Below are 16,136 nucleotides of genomic sequence, written 5' to 3' on the forward strand. Positions count from 1 at the left end.
TTTAATTCCAGAAGTATGTTAAGGTGCCAGTACTGACTGAATTTGTTCCCATAAGGAATATTGTGAATTAGATTAGTCCATTTCAGACCCCCAAACATACACGTACAAACACACTTACATAAATACACTTACATAATTGGTCGCATTGGGAGGTGATGGTTAAGCGGGGGTCCACTGTATACTCGTCAGAAAATCATAAACATCTACGAAAATACCATACTGTAATTTTGTACCATACTTTTTAACAAATAATCAACTATATTGAATTTTGTATTGTATCATATTGTTCTACCAGCCTTGCCTGAATTTAAGCTTTCTCCAAGTAACATTTGAACACTTTATGTAGTGGAATGTTTTGTGATTCTTGATAAATACTGCATTCCAGGAATTAGGCCAGCTGTTAAGTGCAGATTCTCAGATGTATCACTAAGATTTGATTTACTATAATTTTTATGTACAGGGTATGCAAGATTGAGGAGGAACGTATGAAGATACAAGATATACTTTCAGAGGCATCATTAAGGATTGAGCCTAAGTGCTGTTTGGTTGATGTTAGTATTGAAACTGCTATAGAGAAGGCAAATAAAGTAATGTCCACCTTGGGAGATAGTGACCAATACACTATCAAGCATAATGCAGCATTAAGATCTTCCAATGGAATAATGTTCCATAATAACAATGGTATTCCTCGAAAGACTGAAGAAAGCATCACCAGTAATAAATTTTCTACTAATCACCATGGCTGTGCTGCATCCATGGTTGAAGAGGAATCTAAGCCTAACATTCTAAGAAAAGCAACACTTACATATCCAGAAGGCATCATACATGGTGAAGAAAGTATTAAAAATCAATTGCAGTATCAGAAAGAAGAATTTTGGGCTTCTCTTGTAAAGCGTGGCTTCCTGAAGCCACGTGAAGTCACAGAAATTGGTACACAAGATATAAATAATGTTGTAGAGATGATGATGTGTCAGGATTCTTATTTGTCCCATGGTAATGATAGCGGTGAAAAAAAAATAAGGGAAACCAAGGACGGGGAAAACTTGTTAAATTTAAGACAGGGAATTGCCAAGGTACGCAAGTCATTAACTGGTAGCAATACCAAGCAGCAGCAGCAGTACACTAGAACAACAGTACAGTTGGAAAATAAAGAAACACAGATAAGTTCATCATCATTACCAAACAAATCTCCTGGGTCTCATCATTCATTAGGGTCCAGTGTAAACCATGCTGCATCACTTGAAAATATTCTTGATGTTTTTAGTAACAATAATGGTGCATGTAGTGGTGGTGAGGATGATGTCTCTGTTAGTAAAGCAGCTTCTAGTAATGTTTCCGTGAAGACCAGTGGCTCTCATCAATCTTCATCAGTGTCAAAGTCGGATGGTTCACTTGGCTTTCCATCCTATGATGGAGTTAGCAACTCTGAGTAGAACTTAGAGATTTTTTTTTATCACGGCTGTTTCCCACTGAGGCAGGGTGACCCAAAAAGAAAAAACACTTTCACCATCATTCACAGATAATCACTGTCTTTGCAGAGGTGCTCAGATACGACAGCTTAGATATCACTCCAAACAGCCAATATCCCAAACCCCTCCTTTAAATTACAGGCATTGTACTTCTCACCTCCAGGACTCAAGTCTGGCTAACTGGTTTCCTTTAATCCCTTCACAAAATATTACCCTGCTCACACTCCAACAGCTAGTCAGGTCCCAAAAACCATTTGTCTCCATTCACTCCTATCACACTCATGCACGCCAGCTGGAAGTCCAAGCCCCTCGCTCACAAAACCTTTACCTCCTCCCTCCAACCTTTCCTGAGATGATCCCTACCCCACCTTCCTTTCCCTACAGTTTTATACGCTCCCAAAGACATTCTACTTTGTTCCATACTCTCTAAGTGACCAAACCACCTCAACAACCCCTCTTTAGTCCTCTAATACTTTTAGTAACTCCACACCTCCTCCTAATTTCCACATTATGAAATCTCTGCAAAATATTTACACCATTCATGGCCCTTAGACACGACATTTCCACTGCCTCCAGCTTTCTCATTGCTGCAGCATTTATAACCCATGCTTCACACCCATATAAGAGTGTTGGTACCACTATACTTGTACATTCCCTTCTTTGCCTTCATGGATAACGTTTTTTGTCTCCACAGATACCTCAAAGCACCACTCACCATTTTTCCTTCATCAGTTCTATGGTTAACCTTGTCCTTCATATACCCATCTGCTGACAAGTCATCTCCCAAATATCTGAACGCATTCACTTCTTCCAGACTCCCTCCAATGTGATATTCACTTTTTCTTTAAATCGTTTGATACTCTCATCACCTTACTCTTTTCCATGTTCACTTTCAACTTTCTACACCCTCCCAAACTCATCCACTAACCTTTGCAACTTTTCTTTAGAATCTCCCAAAAGCACAGTATCAGCAAAAAATAACTATCAACTCCCATTTTGTATTTGCTTCCCAACACCCAATAACTTAGATTTTTTTTTTTTAACAAGTCGGCTGTCTCCCACCAAGGCAGGGTGACCAAAAGAGAAAGAAAATCCCCAAAAAGAAAATACTTTCATCATCATTCAATACTTTCACCTCACTCATAATCACTGTTTTTGCAGAGGTGCTCAGAATACAACAGTTTAGAAGTTTTTTTTTTTTTTTTTTTATCACACTGGCCGATTCCCACCAAAGCAGGGTGGCCCGAAAAAGAAAAACTTTCACCATCATTCACTCCATCACTGTCTTGCCAGAAGGGTGCTTTACACTACAGTTTTTAAACTGCAACATTAACACCCCTCCTTCAGAGTGCAGGCACTGTACTTCCCATCTCCAGGACTCAAGTCCGGCCTGCCGGTTTCCCTGAACCCCTTCATAAATGTTACTTTGCTCACACTCCAACAGCATGTCAAGTATTAAAAACCATTTGTCTCCATTCACTCCTATCAAACACGCTCACGCATGCCTGCTGGAAGTCCAAGCTCCTCGCACACAAAACCTCCTTTACCCCCTCCCTCCAACCTTTCCTAGGCCGACCCCTACAGACTGATACACTCTTGAAGTCACTCTGTTTCACCCCATTCTCTCTACATGTCCGAACCACCTCAACATATATAGAAGTATATACGTATGAAGATACACAACATGTCCCTCCAAACGGCCAATATCCCAAACCCCTCCTTTAAAGTGCAGGCATTGTACCTCCCATTTCCAGGACTCGAGTCCGGCTATATATAAATAACCGGTTTCCTTGAATCCCTTCATTAAATATTACCCTGCTCACACTCCAACAGCTCGTCAGGTCCCAAATACCATTTGTCTCTATTCACTCCTATCTAACATGCTCATGCACGCTTGCTGGAAGTCCAAGCCCCTTGCCCACAAAACCTCCTTTGCCGTCTCCCTCCAACCTTTTCGAGGACGGCCCCTACTCCGCCTTCCCCTACAGATTTATACGCTTTCCATGTCATTCTACTCTGATCCATTCTCTCTAAATTACCAAACCACCTCAACAATCCCTCTTCAGCCCTCTGACTAATACTTATAATAGCTCCACACCTACTCTTAATTTCCACACTCCGAATTTTCTGCATAATATTTACACCACACATTGCCCTTAGACAGGACGTCTCCACTGCCTCCAACCGCCTCTTTGTTGCAGCATTTACAACCCAAACTTCACACTCATATAAGAGTGTTGGTACTACTATACTTTCATGCATTCCCTTCTTTGCCTCCATATATAACGTTTTTTGTCTCCACATATACCTCAATGCACCACTTGCCTTTTTTCCTTCATCAATTCTATGATGACCCTCATCCTTCATAAATCCATCCGCTGGCACATCAACTCCCAGATATCCGAAAACATTCACTTCTTCCATACTCCTCCTCCCCAATTTGATATCCAATTTTTCTTTATCTAAATCATTTGATACCCTCATCACCTTACTCTTTTCTATGTTCACTTTCAACTTTCTACCTTTACACACACTCCCAAACTCGTCCACTAACCTTTGCAATTTTTCTTTAGAATCTCCCATAAGCACAGTATCATCAGCAAAAAGTATCTGTGACAATTCCCATTTTGTATTTGATTCCCCATAATTTAATCCCACCCCTCTCCCAATCACCCTAGCATTTACTTTTTACAACCCCATCTATAAATATATTAAACAACCATGGTGACAATACACATCCCTGTCTAAGACCTACTTTTACCGGGAAGTAGTCTCCCTCTCTTTTACACACCCTAACCTGAGCCTCACTATCCTCATAAAAACTCTTTACAGCATTTAATAACTTACCATCTATTCCATATACTTGCAACATCTGTCACATTGCTCCTCTATCCACTCTATCATATGCCTTTTCTAAATCCATAAATGCAATAAAAACTTCCCTACCTTTATCTAAATACTGTTCACATATATGCTTCAATGTAAACGCTTGATCTACACATCCCCTACCCACTCTAAAACCTCCTTGCTCATCCGCAATCCTACATTCTTTCTTGCCTCTAATTCTTTCAGTAATAACCCTACTGTACTCTTCCTGGTATACTCAGTAAACTTATTCCTCTATAATTTTTACAGTCTCTTTTGTCGCCCTTTCCCTTTATATAAAGGGACTATACATCTCTCCGCCAATCCCTAGGTACCTTCCCCTCTTTCATACATTTATTAAACAAAAATACCAACCACTCCAACACTATATCCCCCCCTGCAATATTAATAAAGTCTCAAGAACAGCATGGCAATAAATGTGGCATATGGTATTGATACAGAAACAAAATTTGTTGTTCAGTTTTAAAGGTGCTCTTTTCCTTATCAGTTGTGGTGTTCCATAAGGCTCATACTTCTGTTTAATCATGCTGTTTTTGTTAATTATTAATGATCTTTACTGTATATCCAGTACTATCCACTACACTGATGCTACCTGATCTTTGCAATCTTCTTCATATTTCAGAATCTCTCAGTGGTATGTGATTATTCAGTTCTAATAAAACTCATGTTTTACATACTCTTCCTTATTCATATCTTTACAACGCTCTTTTCTTGAACCTCAGTCATTATAATTATAACAACTTGGTAATAATTTATCAAAAAAAAAAAAAAAAATTTCTGAAGACCTTAACATAACCGAGGTCAGTCGTTAAACCCCAAAGCCCCGAGTTTCTTAAACAGCACATGCATTCCCACTTTCAGTACTCGACACACCAGAATCACCATTTTTTTTTTTTTTGGCAAGACAAAAATAAGTCCCATATACAGCAGGCACAATTACTGATAACAGCCAACCACTACCCCACCCTTCTAATAATGAGTGCTCATGACTTGGTTGGTATCATCCTCAGCTCTCTCTCACTGAGGATCTGGGATTGATCTCCGGCACCTAGGCATTAGTTGACTGTTGTGGGTCACATCCTGGGAGACAAGATTAACCTAAGGTACTTTAAATGCTCTGCATAACCAGGGCCTTTCTATATAGTATAACAGTGATGTCAGCTAAATCTGCAGCAGTGTTATCATGTACTTGTAGTAATAACAATAATTATTATTAGTATCACAATATTATTCATGTAGTAAGCAATATAAAATGGAAAAGATATATAAAACATCAGTACAGGTAGTTGTAGTTTTCTCAGCAAAATATAACTACGTATTGTCTAAAAGCCAGAGAATTGCAGTAATGAATATGATAATGGTATACAGTACCTGCAGGTTGATAGGTAAGACTATTGCACATGTCTCTTATCAGTTGCAGTAATGAGAAAAAAAAAATACCTGGATACATTTATAAGATAGATAGAAAGATGTGCAGACTAATATTTTATTAAGTCCACCATATGTAGAAGCAGGCAGTTGTTACTTGCTAAATGTTCCTCATCTAACAAAACAAGAAATTGTGGAGAGAGAGTTTATTATCCCTACCATGCTGATCTCACTGAGAGTTCTGTGGTCATGGGCCTGCTGTTGGTTATTATCATTATAATCAAAAAGAAGTGCTAAACCTACAAGGGTCATAGAGTGCAGGGCCTGCTGCTGAGCAATACCATCTTAAATTAATGCTGGTGTCATGGTTAGTTTTAATTAATACACTGATATTCATTTGACTTTGTGTGACTTTTGTAAATGGTCCAAGTCAGACTGAAACATCATCGTAAGCTCCTCTCTCCTATGTGCGGGTTATTTGTGTATTCCAGTCACGTTTTTTTTTTTTTTTTCCGCTTTGTCTTGATGTATTTTCTTGTCTAATTCAACACTTCACAGAACACAGTGCTGTATGACCCTTGTGGGTTTAGCATTTAGTTATGAATATAATAATCAGCCTAGATAGTTATTTACTACATAAAGTTTGTTTGTGATGAGAGTTTGGTATGCATAGCTTGCTGGCAGGTCTATAAATCTTGCCCACACCTTCAGTCTGTAAGGTATGCATACTTGGCAGTCAATTGAGCTTGTAGTGAATAGAGATATTTCAGGAAGGTTTTGGCACTAAGATAGACTAAGGTGTGGATTTAGGTAGTCTACCTACTTGGACGTTATTAATTTGCAAGAAATATACTATGGCAGCTTCAAGGTTTTAGTCTTAGTGCTATTTATATTGAGGCAATGTGTGTAGGTGACCATGTTTTAACATCCCATGCTTTACACCCCTATGTATTGATACCATTATAATCTCATACATTCCCCATTTTGCCTTCATGGATAACATTTTGTCTCCACAGATGTGTCAATGCACCACCCATATATAAATTATAAAAATAAATAATATATAAAAAATAATTTCAGCCAATCAGCAATGGGAATAAATATCTCTGTCGTAGCATCTCAACCATTAACACCATTTGTGCTGCAGTTTATTGTGTACTCTTCGGTTTGAAGCTACCACGTGATGCCCACATTTACTCCTGATTATTTACAATTCATAATTGCATTTGTGATTTAATTTTGCCATCTTTTGTGTTACCAAGTGATCATGGCCCCTGAAGTGAGCAATAAACTGGAAATTTCTCTGAAAAAAAAAAAAAAATGGACAAATTGACAAATGTAAGTTAGTGAAAAACAGCAGAGAAATTATCATGGACATGGTAGAGTAAAAGTTGCACTACTGAGGTCTTGGAACAAATTACCATAAATTACCATAATCATAACTGTGCTAAACCCACTAGTCATTTATGTAGTTAAATTACCATAAAACCATGTATTTTGGAGTTTGTCAAGACAGTTATGAGATACAATCCATCTTCTGGAACGGGTTAATATTATAACTCAAACCACTGTATACTGAAAGGACATTAAAATACAGTAATGTACAATATATTCTTTATATTTGTGTTAATATTACATTTAAAAATATGCTTTAACAGGTCTTCTGAATAGTAAATGAACAATTGCTATACAATTCTTTCCGATTTTTGAGTTTTCCCTTAGAAACTGTCTTCCTAATTTTACTTTTTAAGCTTTCATGATGGTTCCTATATTATTAAATTCATTTCATAAAGGTTGACCCTCATATCAGTTTGTACTATATTTAATTCTGATCTAATTATGAATATTTATATAAATTTAACTATTTAAATTGGTAATACAACAATTCTCATTATATTTTAATGCCTTAATTGTATTAAAGTAATCTCTAATTTCTACAACTCCATCTATATCTCAATAAGTAGTTTAGGCTTGTTAAATTATACAATACCAATCTGCTAACCCAATATTATATCAATTATGAACTTTTAAAATTAATTACATATTTTTTTTTCCCAACAAGTCGGCCATCTCCCACTGAAGCAAGGTGACCCAAAAGGAAAGAAAATACTTTCATCTCACTCATGCATAATCACAGTTTTTGCAGAGGAACCCAGATACAACAGTTTAGCAGCATATATAAAGATACATAACATACCCCATCCAAACTGCCAATATCCCAAACCCCTCCTTTAAAGTGCAGGCATTGTATTTCCCATTTCCAGTACTTAAGTCTAGCTATATAAAAATAACCGGTTTCCCTGAATCCCTTCACTAAATGTTACCCTGCACACACTCCATTATTATAAAATAGAATATTTATAATGAAAAATATGTGCATACAATCTATCCCAAAACTGTAATATCTAATGTACCTAAAAAAAATTATCATACATATTTCATGGCCAAGGAATAGTGTAATAAGAAACCATTAATTCGGTAGGTACTCAATTTTGTCAGTTTTTCTATATGTAAATACAGTGGAACCTCGGCACTTGAACCCCTCAAGGAAGGCTCCTTGACGCCGGTGAGGGGCTCTTGATCTAGGGAATTGGATCTGTGCTCCAGTTGGATCTGTGTGCCAGTTCCCTGAATTAAGCCTGAATGCCTTCCATCCCCCCATAGGCGCTGTATAATCCTACGGGTTTAGTGCTTCCCCCTTGATTATAATAATAATAATCGGCACTTGAACTTAATTGGTTCCAGAAGGCTGTTCGAGTAGAAAATTAATTTTTCCCAACCAATTTTCTTTTTGGTTGGCTGTTATCACTAACCCTCTTGGGCCCCATGATGACTTATTTATACAAATATAAAAAAACACCAAAAAATGCAAAACATGAAATAGTTTACAGAGAAGTTCTGGCAGGTCATGTTTGTTTGGTCGAGTGCAAAGCAAACAGTCAACTACTGACCGATTTGTTCACGGAAAAAAAGTGTTCGAATACCGAATTGTTTGAGTACGGAGCTGTTTGAGTACCAAGGTTCCACTGTATTATGTGGTGTAATTGTAGCTACTGGATGCAGATTTCCCCCTCACTTTATGAAAATACGTCTATATGCAGCAAACCCTGTTTCTATCTGGAATTCATTATATATATGTAGTAAAAATTTGTTTTTGTGTGGATGGTCACCAAGTGAAAAATTTTATTTAAATGTTATTACCCAACCCCAGTGCACCACTTGATTTTTTTTAAATATTTTTTTAAATATCACTGTGTTGATTAATCTTGCATGTATATTTTTTCATGAACTGTACACTTATTCCTTATTATTAAGAATGCAATATATTTTTCTGTTTTTTTTTTTTTTTTTATACAAAATGTGTTCATACTTGTATATGTTCACATTATGCACATAATAAGATCTCATATTTTTTTAGCAGAAAATGTTCAAGAACTGTAGATTTATTAATGTTTATGCAGGACCACAGTTGGGCTGTAGGAGTAGAAAAGTTCTCAAAACTGGTCTCATTGATTGGTGGGCAAGAATGGGAAGGAGGAGAGGAATAAGCTAGGAAGGTGGCCTCAGCCCTGGACTGGTAGCCTGTCCTGGACAAGTTTAGCCAGTGAACAAGGAATGGGACTGCACACCCCCTGTTTGATTAATTTTGATTATATTATTTTCTCAGTTTTTCATCCAAATTCATTTTTTTTTCTATATATGACCCTTTGGTGCATGTGTGGGAATCATTAGTCAAGAATGTAGAATCTGCAAAGTCTCAGAAAGAATCCTTAAATGTTACATGTTACAAGAGGCTCATTTATGTACCATCAGCCACGAAATCATCAATATCATCAAGTATAAGTAAAAAGATATTTTTGTAGTACTGAAATCTATGCATATGTATCCACCACACAGAGATTTCATCTTGGGTGCATCCAGAACAAAAACCACATTGAACACAAATATTCTACCTTAGTTAACCCTTAAACGGTTCAAATAGATCGACGTTCAAATCCGTAGTGCTCCAAAAGTAGATCTATGTTTTTTACATATTTTCAAATATAAAAAAAAAAAATGTAGGTAAAAGTTTTTTACACATTTTCAAATGTAAAAAAAAAAAAATGATGTACATTTTGAAAAAACGTATATGTATGTTTGGACCATTTAAGGGTTAACATATTCATAGCAATGTGTTAAGGGTTGAACAGTGCCTTAACTCTTTCAATATGACTCACAAAGATCTATGTTACTGGTGTCATTGTTGCTTATGTAGATCTATGCTTAAATCATAACACCTTCAAATTTGCTGAGCAGTAAATTTTGGCATGGACATAAGAGAATAGATCAGTGTGGTGGTGTATGTAATAAAAAAAAAGATTATGCCCCATGTAGTGCATTGTGTGTCTGGGTTAAAATACTTTAGGGTCATTTTCTAGGGTAATTTTCAGTGTCAACAGATACATATTTATTTATTAACACATCGGTTGTTTCCCACTAAGGCAGGGTGGCCCCCAAAAAAAAAACTTTCATCATTCACTCCATCACTGTCTTGCCAGAGGCACACTCAAACTAGTTAAAAAACAGCAACATTAACACCCCTCCTTCAGAGTGCAGGTACTGCACTTTCTACCTCCAGGATTCAAGTCCAGCCTGCCAGTTTCCCTGAATAAATGTTACCTTCTTCACACTCCAACAGCAGGTCAAGTCCTAAAAACCATTTGTCTCCACTCCTAACATGCTTGCTGGAAGTCCAAGCCCCTCACACATAAAACCTCCTTTACCCCCTCCCTCCAACCTTTCCTAGGCTGACTCCTACCCTGTCTTCCGTCCACTGCAGATTTATACGCTCTCAAAGTCATTCTAGTTTGTTCCATCCTCTCTAAATGTCTGAACCACCTCAACAACCTCTGAAATAAGCCTCAAGAGTTGTGGAAATGGTAAATATTTGGTGATTTTCCTGGGAAAGATGTAGGTAGGGAGGCCCTGTTGCCCCATCCTATTCTGTATTATGGGTTTTTACTAGGTTTGCTTCAATTATTAGAATGGGCTAACCATGATCAAGCATTCTAAGTTATAATTTATTAGCTAAGAAATGGGGAAAAACCGTCAAATTTTTGTTCAATGATGAATTTAAAACCAAGGGCAAGCATTATATAGGAGAGGCCCAGGGGTGTGATTAACCATTGTGCTGTCCGTCACAGAGATCCATGTCACTGAGGTCAGGGTCCCTGACATAGTTCTACATCATAAGCTGTGAGTGGTACATTCTGGCACAGAGATGAGAGAATGGGTCTGTGCAGTAAGTGTGGACCATATAAAAAAAAAAAAATGCTCTACAGGGTGCATGATGGGAAAAACAAAACTGACTGTGTGTATGGCTTAATCCTTTAACTGTCCAAATGTAGATCTATGTTTTCACTGCTAAATTTTTTTTTTAAATAAAGAGGGCAATTTTCTGTGTATAATAAGACAAAAAAATTATAGGGCCAGTACTTACTGAGATAAAAAGGCCGTGAGGATGGCGCTGGATGCTCACCTGATGGCAACATGGAGTCCTGCTGCTTTCAGCAGTGTTGCCAATATACCTTTTTTTTTTTTTTTTTAATTTACATAATTTTTATGGCGGGATGTCTAAGCTGTCGTATCTGAGTGATTGTGTATGAGTGGTGGTGAAAGTGTTGAATAATGATGAAAGTTTTTTTTCTTTCTTTTTGGGTCACCCTGCTTCGGTGGGAAACGGCCAATTTGTTAAAAAAAATTATGTCCTGATAATTACAATTTATAGTAGTTCTTGTGATTTTATAGCCAATCTGTGTTCTGACACTAATATTAGGTACTGAAATATTAATCAAATAGTCACAAACACACTGACAGGTGAGCATTTTCACCTGCCTTGGTCACATACTATTGTCTAGAAATATATACAAAATATTTATAGGTCCCTGTAATGTTTTCAACATGCTGGAGTATATGAAATTCCTTGAAGCATGGTGTAAGATGTCACTCCACACTGCTAATGGTGCAGTCACTCTAATACTGCTGATTGTGAACTGCTCTAGTGAACCTTGGCTTTACTTGCTCTCACTGTTACACATAAATATGTCTGTCTGTCTAGCTCTGCCTCTGTTTATCTGTCTTTCTGTTTGTCTCTCTCTATCTCAGTGAGAACCACTCATGAACCAATAGGTATTACACATTATGTAGAGTTGTCACGTCTGATTCCTGAACAAGTGAAAATGTATATTACTTGTGTCATACACATTATGCCTTATATCTACAAGCACAGTGTAGCACTTTGTCTGGATTTTTGGGGTTATCCTAGGTAATTTACAAAATGTATGATAACTGTATTTATGTGTACCTGTGAGATAAAAGCAGAGATAGACAGAGACAGCCAAAGTCAATCAGCCGGCTTGCTGAACACGTATTACACATTCCAGAATTTTCTCTACTTAGGGCACAGGTTATAGGACATTCTGGCAATATGACAATTACAATGGTGTCAAAATTGAAAGGATGTTGAATAGAAATAATGTTGCTTTAGTGACGAATGCCTACAGTGTTTTGGAATTTGTTAAATATAGTGTAAAATCATCCAAACCAATTTTTGGGAGTTTTAATGGGATAGATCTGATGGTTTAATGGACAATTTCTTGTGATTTAGAATTAGTACAGATGGATACTACTGAAATAGCTAGGAATTAAATGTTTTGAGCACTGGAATAGGCCTCAAAATGGAAAAAAAAATTGCTGCTGCATAAAATGCTCCCTAATTTTCAATTTCACACCTGCATAATTCTGTAAGACTGCATCAAACTTTATAGTTCTGGTGAAATATTTTCTATTTTAGAAAACTTTTTTAAATGTTGATTAATATTCACAAAAATACCAAATCCACTGCAAATTCTAGTTGTAATACCCTAGTGCAGTACTTTGTCTAGAGTTTGGATGCTGGAGTGTTGTAGCTCATCTCCTGCCAGTGCTCGTCCCTCTCTGTGGCACCCGGGGCACTGATCATTTCTCTCTTCAGGTGCTGGTAAACCTGCAGTAAAATAAGTAACCATTTACACCCTCTACATGTAAAGTCCACAGTTATTTATAAATATATACTGTTGTACCTAGGTAGTAGGTTGGTAGACAGCAACCACCCAGGGAGGTACTACCGTCCTGCCAAGTGAGTGTTTACCTGGAGTTTACCTGGAGAGAGTTTCGGGGGTCAATGCCCCCGCGGCCCGGTCTGTCTTGTTTTACATGATGGTAGGATTGCTGGTGTCTTTTGTCTGTCTCATAAACATGCAAGATTTCAGGTATGTCTTGCTACTTCTACTTACACTTAGGTCACACTACACATACATGTACAAGCATATATATACGCACCCCTCTGGGTTTTCTGCTATTTTCTTTCTAGTTCTTGTTCTTGTTTATTTCCTCTTATTTCCATGGGGAAGTGGAACAGAATTCTTCCTCCGTAAGCCATGCATGTTGTAAGAGGCGACTAAAATGCCGGGAGCAAGGGGCTAGTAACCTCTTCTCCTGTATATATTACTAAATGTAAAAGGAGAAACTTTTGATTTTCCTTTTGGGCCACCCTGCTTCGGTAGGATACGGCCAGTGTGTTGAAAGAAAGAAAGAATACTGTCGTATCTGAGCGCCTCTGCAAAGAGAGTGATTACACGAGTGAGGTGAGGTGAAAGTGTTGAATGATGATGAAAGTATTTTCCTTCTTTTTGGGCCATCCTGCCTCAGTGGGAGATGACCGATGTGTTGGAAAAAAGAAAAACAAAAAAATTAAGATGTAATTATTTGCATTAGCCATAAACTATATAGCAGATATGTCAGTATGATTAAGGGACTAGGGAAGAGTTATGCTGAGTAATCAATAATACTGTAGGGAGATATTACACTAAGTTATCCTCACTTGTAGGAAGCAGGTTACCAGTTGTCATTTAAGGCATACTCATGACCCCTCCAGGGAGGTTTTTTCACTGCTGAGCAGCTCATGATCCAAGGAACTGAACCCATCCTCCCTTGCCTTCCAATGAACCTGATTACCTAGCACTCCTTCATCTGCTGTATGATCCTCAGGGTTTAATGCTCTTAAAATGAATGTATTAACTGACTCTGGTAAGGAGGTCTTCAGTCCAAGGAACTGGACCTGACTACCTCCTTCTCTGGTTGGTAATGTAAATACTGTGATGGTATGGTCTCCCACACAATGACACTGAGGTTGACAGTGTGGAGGTCTCCCACACCATGGCACTGAGGTTGATGGTGTGGAGGTCTCCCACACCATGGCACTGAGGTTGATGGTGTGGTCTCCCACACCATGACAGTGAGGTTGATGGTGGAGGTCTCCCACACCATCACACTGGGTAACAGGATTATATTATATTATATTTTTTTTTTCAACAAGTCGGCCATCTCCCACCGAGGCAGGGTGACCCAAAAAAGAAAGAAAATCCCCAAGAAGAAAATACTTTCATCATTCAACACTTTCACCACACTCGCACATTATCACTGTTTTTGCAGAGGTGCTCAGAATACAACAGTTTAGAAGCATACACATATAAAGATACACAACATATCCCTCCAAACTGCCAATATCCCAAACCCCTCCTTTAAAGTCCAGGACTCAAGACCAACTACAGTGGACCCCCGGTTAACGATTTTAATCCGTGCAAGAGGGGTAATTGTTATGTGAAATAATCGTTATGTGAATGAATTTTCCCCATAAGAAATAATGGAAATAAAATTAATCCGTGCAAGACACCCAAAAGTATGAAAAAAATTTTTTTTTTACCACATGAAATATTAATTTTAATACACACAAACTGAAAAAGGCATGCACACTTACATGACACTTACTTTTATTGAAGATCTGGTGATGATTGATGGGATGGGAGGAGGGGAGAGCATTATCTTCTTACTGTTTAGAAGGGGAATCCCCTTCCATTAGAACTTGAGGTAGCAAGTCCTTTTCTGGGGTTACTTCCCTTCTTCTTTTAATGCCACTAGGGCCAGCTTCAGAGTCACTGGACTTCTTTCGCACAAGATATCTGTCCATAGTGGCCTGTACCTCTCGTTCCTTTATCACTTCCCTAAAGTGTTTCACAACATTGTCAGTGTACAGGTTGCCAACACGGCTTGCAATAGCTGTGTGAGGGTGATTTTCATCCATGAAGGTTTGCACTTCAAGCCACTTTGCACAGATTTCCTTTATCTTTGTAGTAGGCAACTTCTTCAAATTCTCTCTCCCCTCCTCTGAACCAGTTTCCCCAGGTCTGGCCTCTTGCTCTTGAAGTTGATCTATCAGCTCATCAGTGGTTAGTTCTTCATTGTCCTCCTCCACCAACTCTTCCACATCCTCCCCACTAACCTCCAACCCCAAGGACTTTCCCAATGCCACAATGGATTCCTCAACTGGCACAGGATTCTCAGGGTTAGCCTCAAACCCTTCAAAATCCCTTTTGTCTACACATTCTGGCCACAGTTTCTTCCAAGCAGAGTTCAAGGTCCTCTTAGTCACTTCCTCCCAAGCCTTACCTATAAGGTTTACACAATTGAGGATATTAAAGTGATCTCTCCAAAACTCTCTTAGAGTCAGTTGAGTTTCTGAGGTCATTACAAAGCACCTTTCAAACAGAGCTTTTGTGTACAGTTTCTTGAAGTTGGAAATAACCTGCTGGTCCATGGGCTGCAGGAGAGGAGTGGTATTAGGAGGCAAAAACTTCACCTTAATGAAGCTCATGTCCCCATAAAGTCGCTCTGCCACGTCTGTAGGATGACCAGGGGCATTGTCTAACACCAGGAGGCACTTAAGTTCTAATTTCTTTTCAGTTAGGTAATCTTTCACATTGGGGGCAAATGCATGGTGTAACCAGTTATAGAAAAATTCCCTAGTGACCCATGCCTTACTGTTTGCCCTCCACAGCACACACAAATTATCCTTGAGGACATTCTTTTGCCTGAACGCTCTGGGAGTTTCAGAGTGATACACTAATAAAGGCTTCACTTTGCAATCACCAGTAGCATTGGCACACATGAGAAGAGTAAGCCTGTCTTTCATAGGCTTATGTCCTGGGAGTGCCTTTTCCTCCTGAGTAATGTAGGTCCTGCTTGGCATTTTCTTCCAGAACAGGCCTGTTTCATCACAATTAAACACTTGTTCAGGTTTCAGTCCTTCAGTTTCTATGTACTCCTTGAATTCCTGCACATATTTTTCAGCCGCTTTGTGGTCCGAACTGGCAGCCTCACCATGCCTTATCACACTATGGATGCCACTACGCTTCTTAAATCTCTCAAACCAACCTTTGCTGGCCTTAAATTCACTCACATCATCACTAGTTGCAGGCATTTTTTTAATTAAATCGTCATGCAACTTCCTAGCCTTTTCACATATGATCGCTTGAGAGACGCTATCTCCTGCTAGCT

General features: G+C 38.3%; 2 protein-coding genes across 11 annotated transcripts in view; one reads left to right on the forward strand and one right to left on the reverse strand.

Moving 5' to 3' along the window:
- LOC128692770 (uncharacterized) overlaps positions 1 to 7,223 on the forward strand; it is a 91,263-nt gene extending 84,040 nt beyond the window's left edge. For all 4 annotated transcript variants that reach the window (XM_053782129.2, XM_070090044.1, XM_053782127.2 and 1 more), the window contains one exon: positions 461 to 7,223. In XM_053782129.2, the coding sequence (XP_053638104.2) occupies positions 461 to 1,433 (973 nt within the window). In that variant the 3' untranslated portion in view covers positions 1,434 to 7,223. The remainder of the gene's footprint in view (positions 1 to 460) is intronic.
- Positions 7,224 to 7,323: 100 nt separating this feature from the next.
- The window catches only part of LOC128692519 (peroxisomal acyl-coenzyme A oxidase 3), a 314,664-nt gene continuing 305,851 nt past the window's right edge, over positions 7,324 to 16,136 (reverse strand). For all 7 annotated transcript variants that reach the window (XM_070090050.1, XM_070090048.1, XM_070090049.1 and 4 more), the window contains exon 15: positions 7,324 to 12,747. In XM_070090050.1, coding sequence (XP_069946151.1) covers positions 12,643 to 12,747 — 105 coding nt within the window. In that variant the 3' untranslated portion in view covers positions 7,324 to 12,642. The remainder of the gene's footprint in view (positions 12,748 to 16,136) is intronic.

The sequence above is a fragment of the Cherax quadricarinatus genome, chromosome 30 (assembly GCF_038502225.1).
Source record: "Cherax quadricarinatus isolate ZL_2023a chromosome 30, ASM3850222v1, whole genome shotgun sequence".
Taxonomy (NCBI): Eukaryota; Metazoa; Arthropoda; class Malacostraca; order Decapoda; family Parastacidae; genus Cherax; species Cherax quadricarinatus.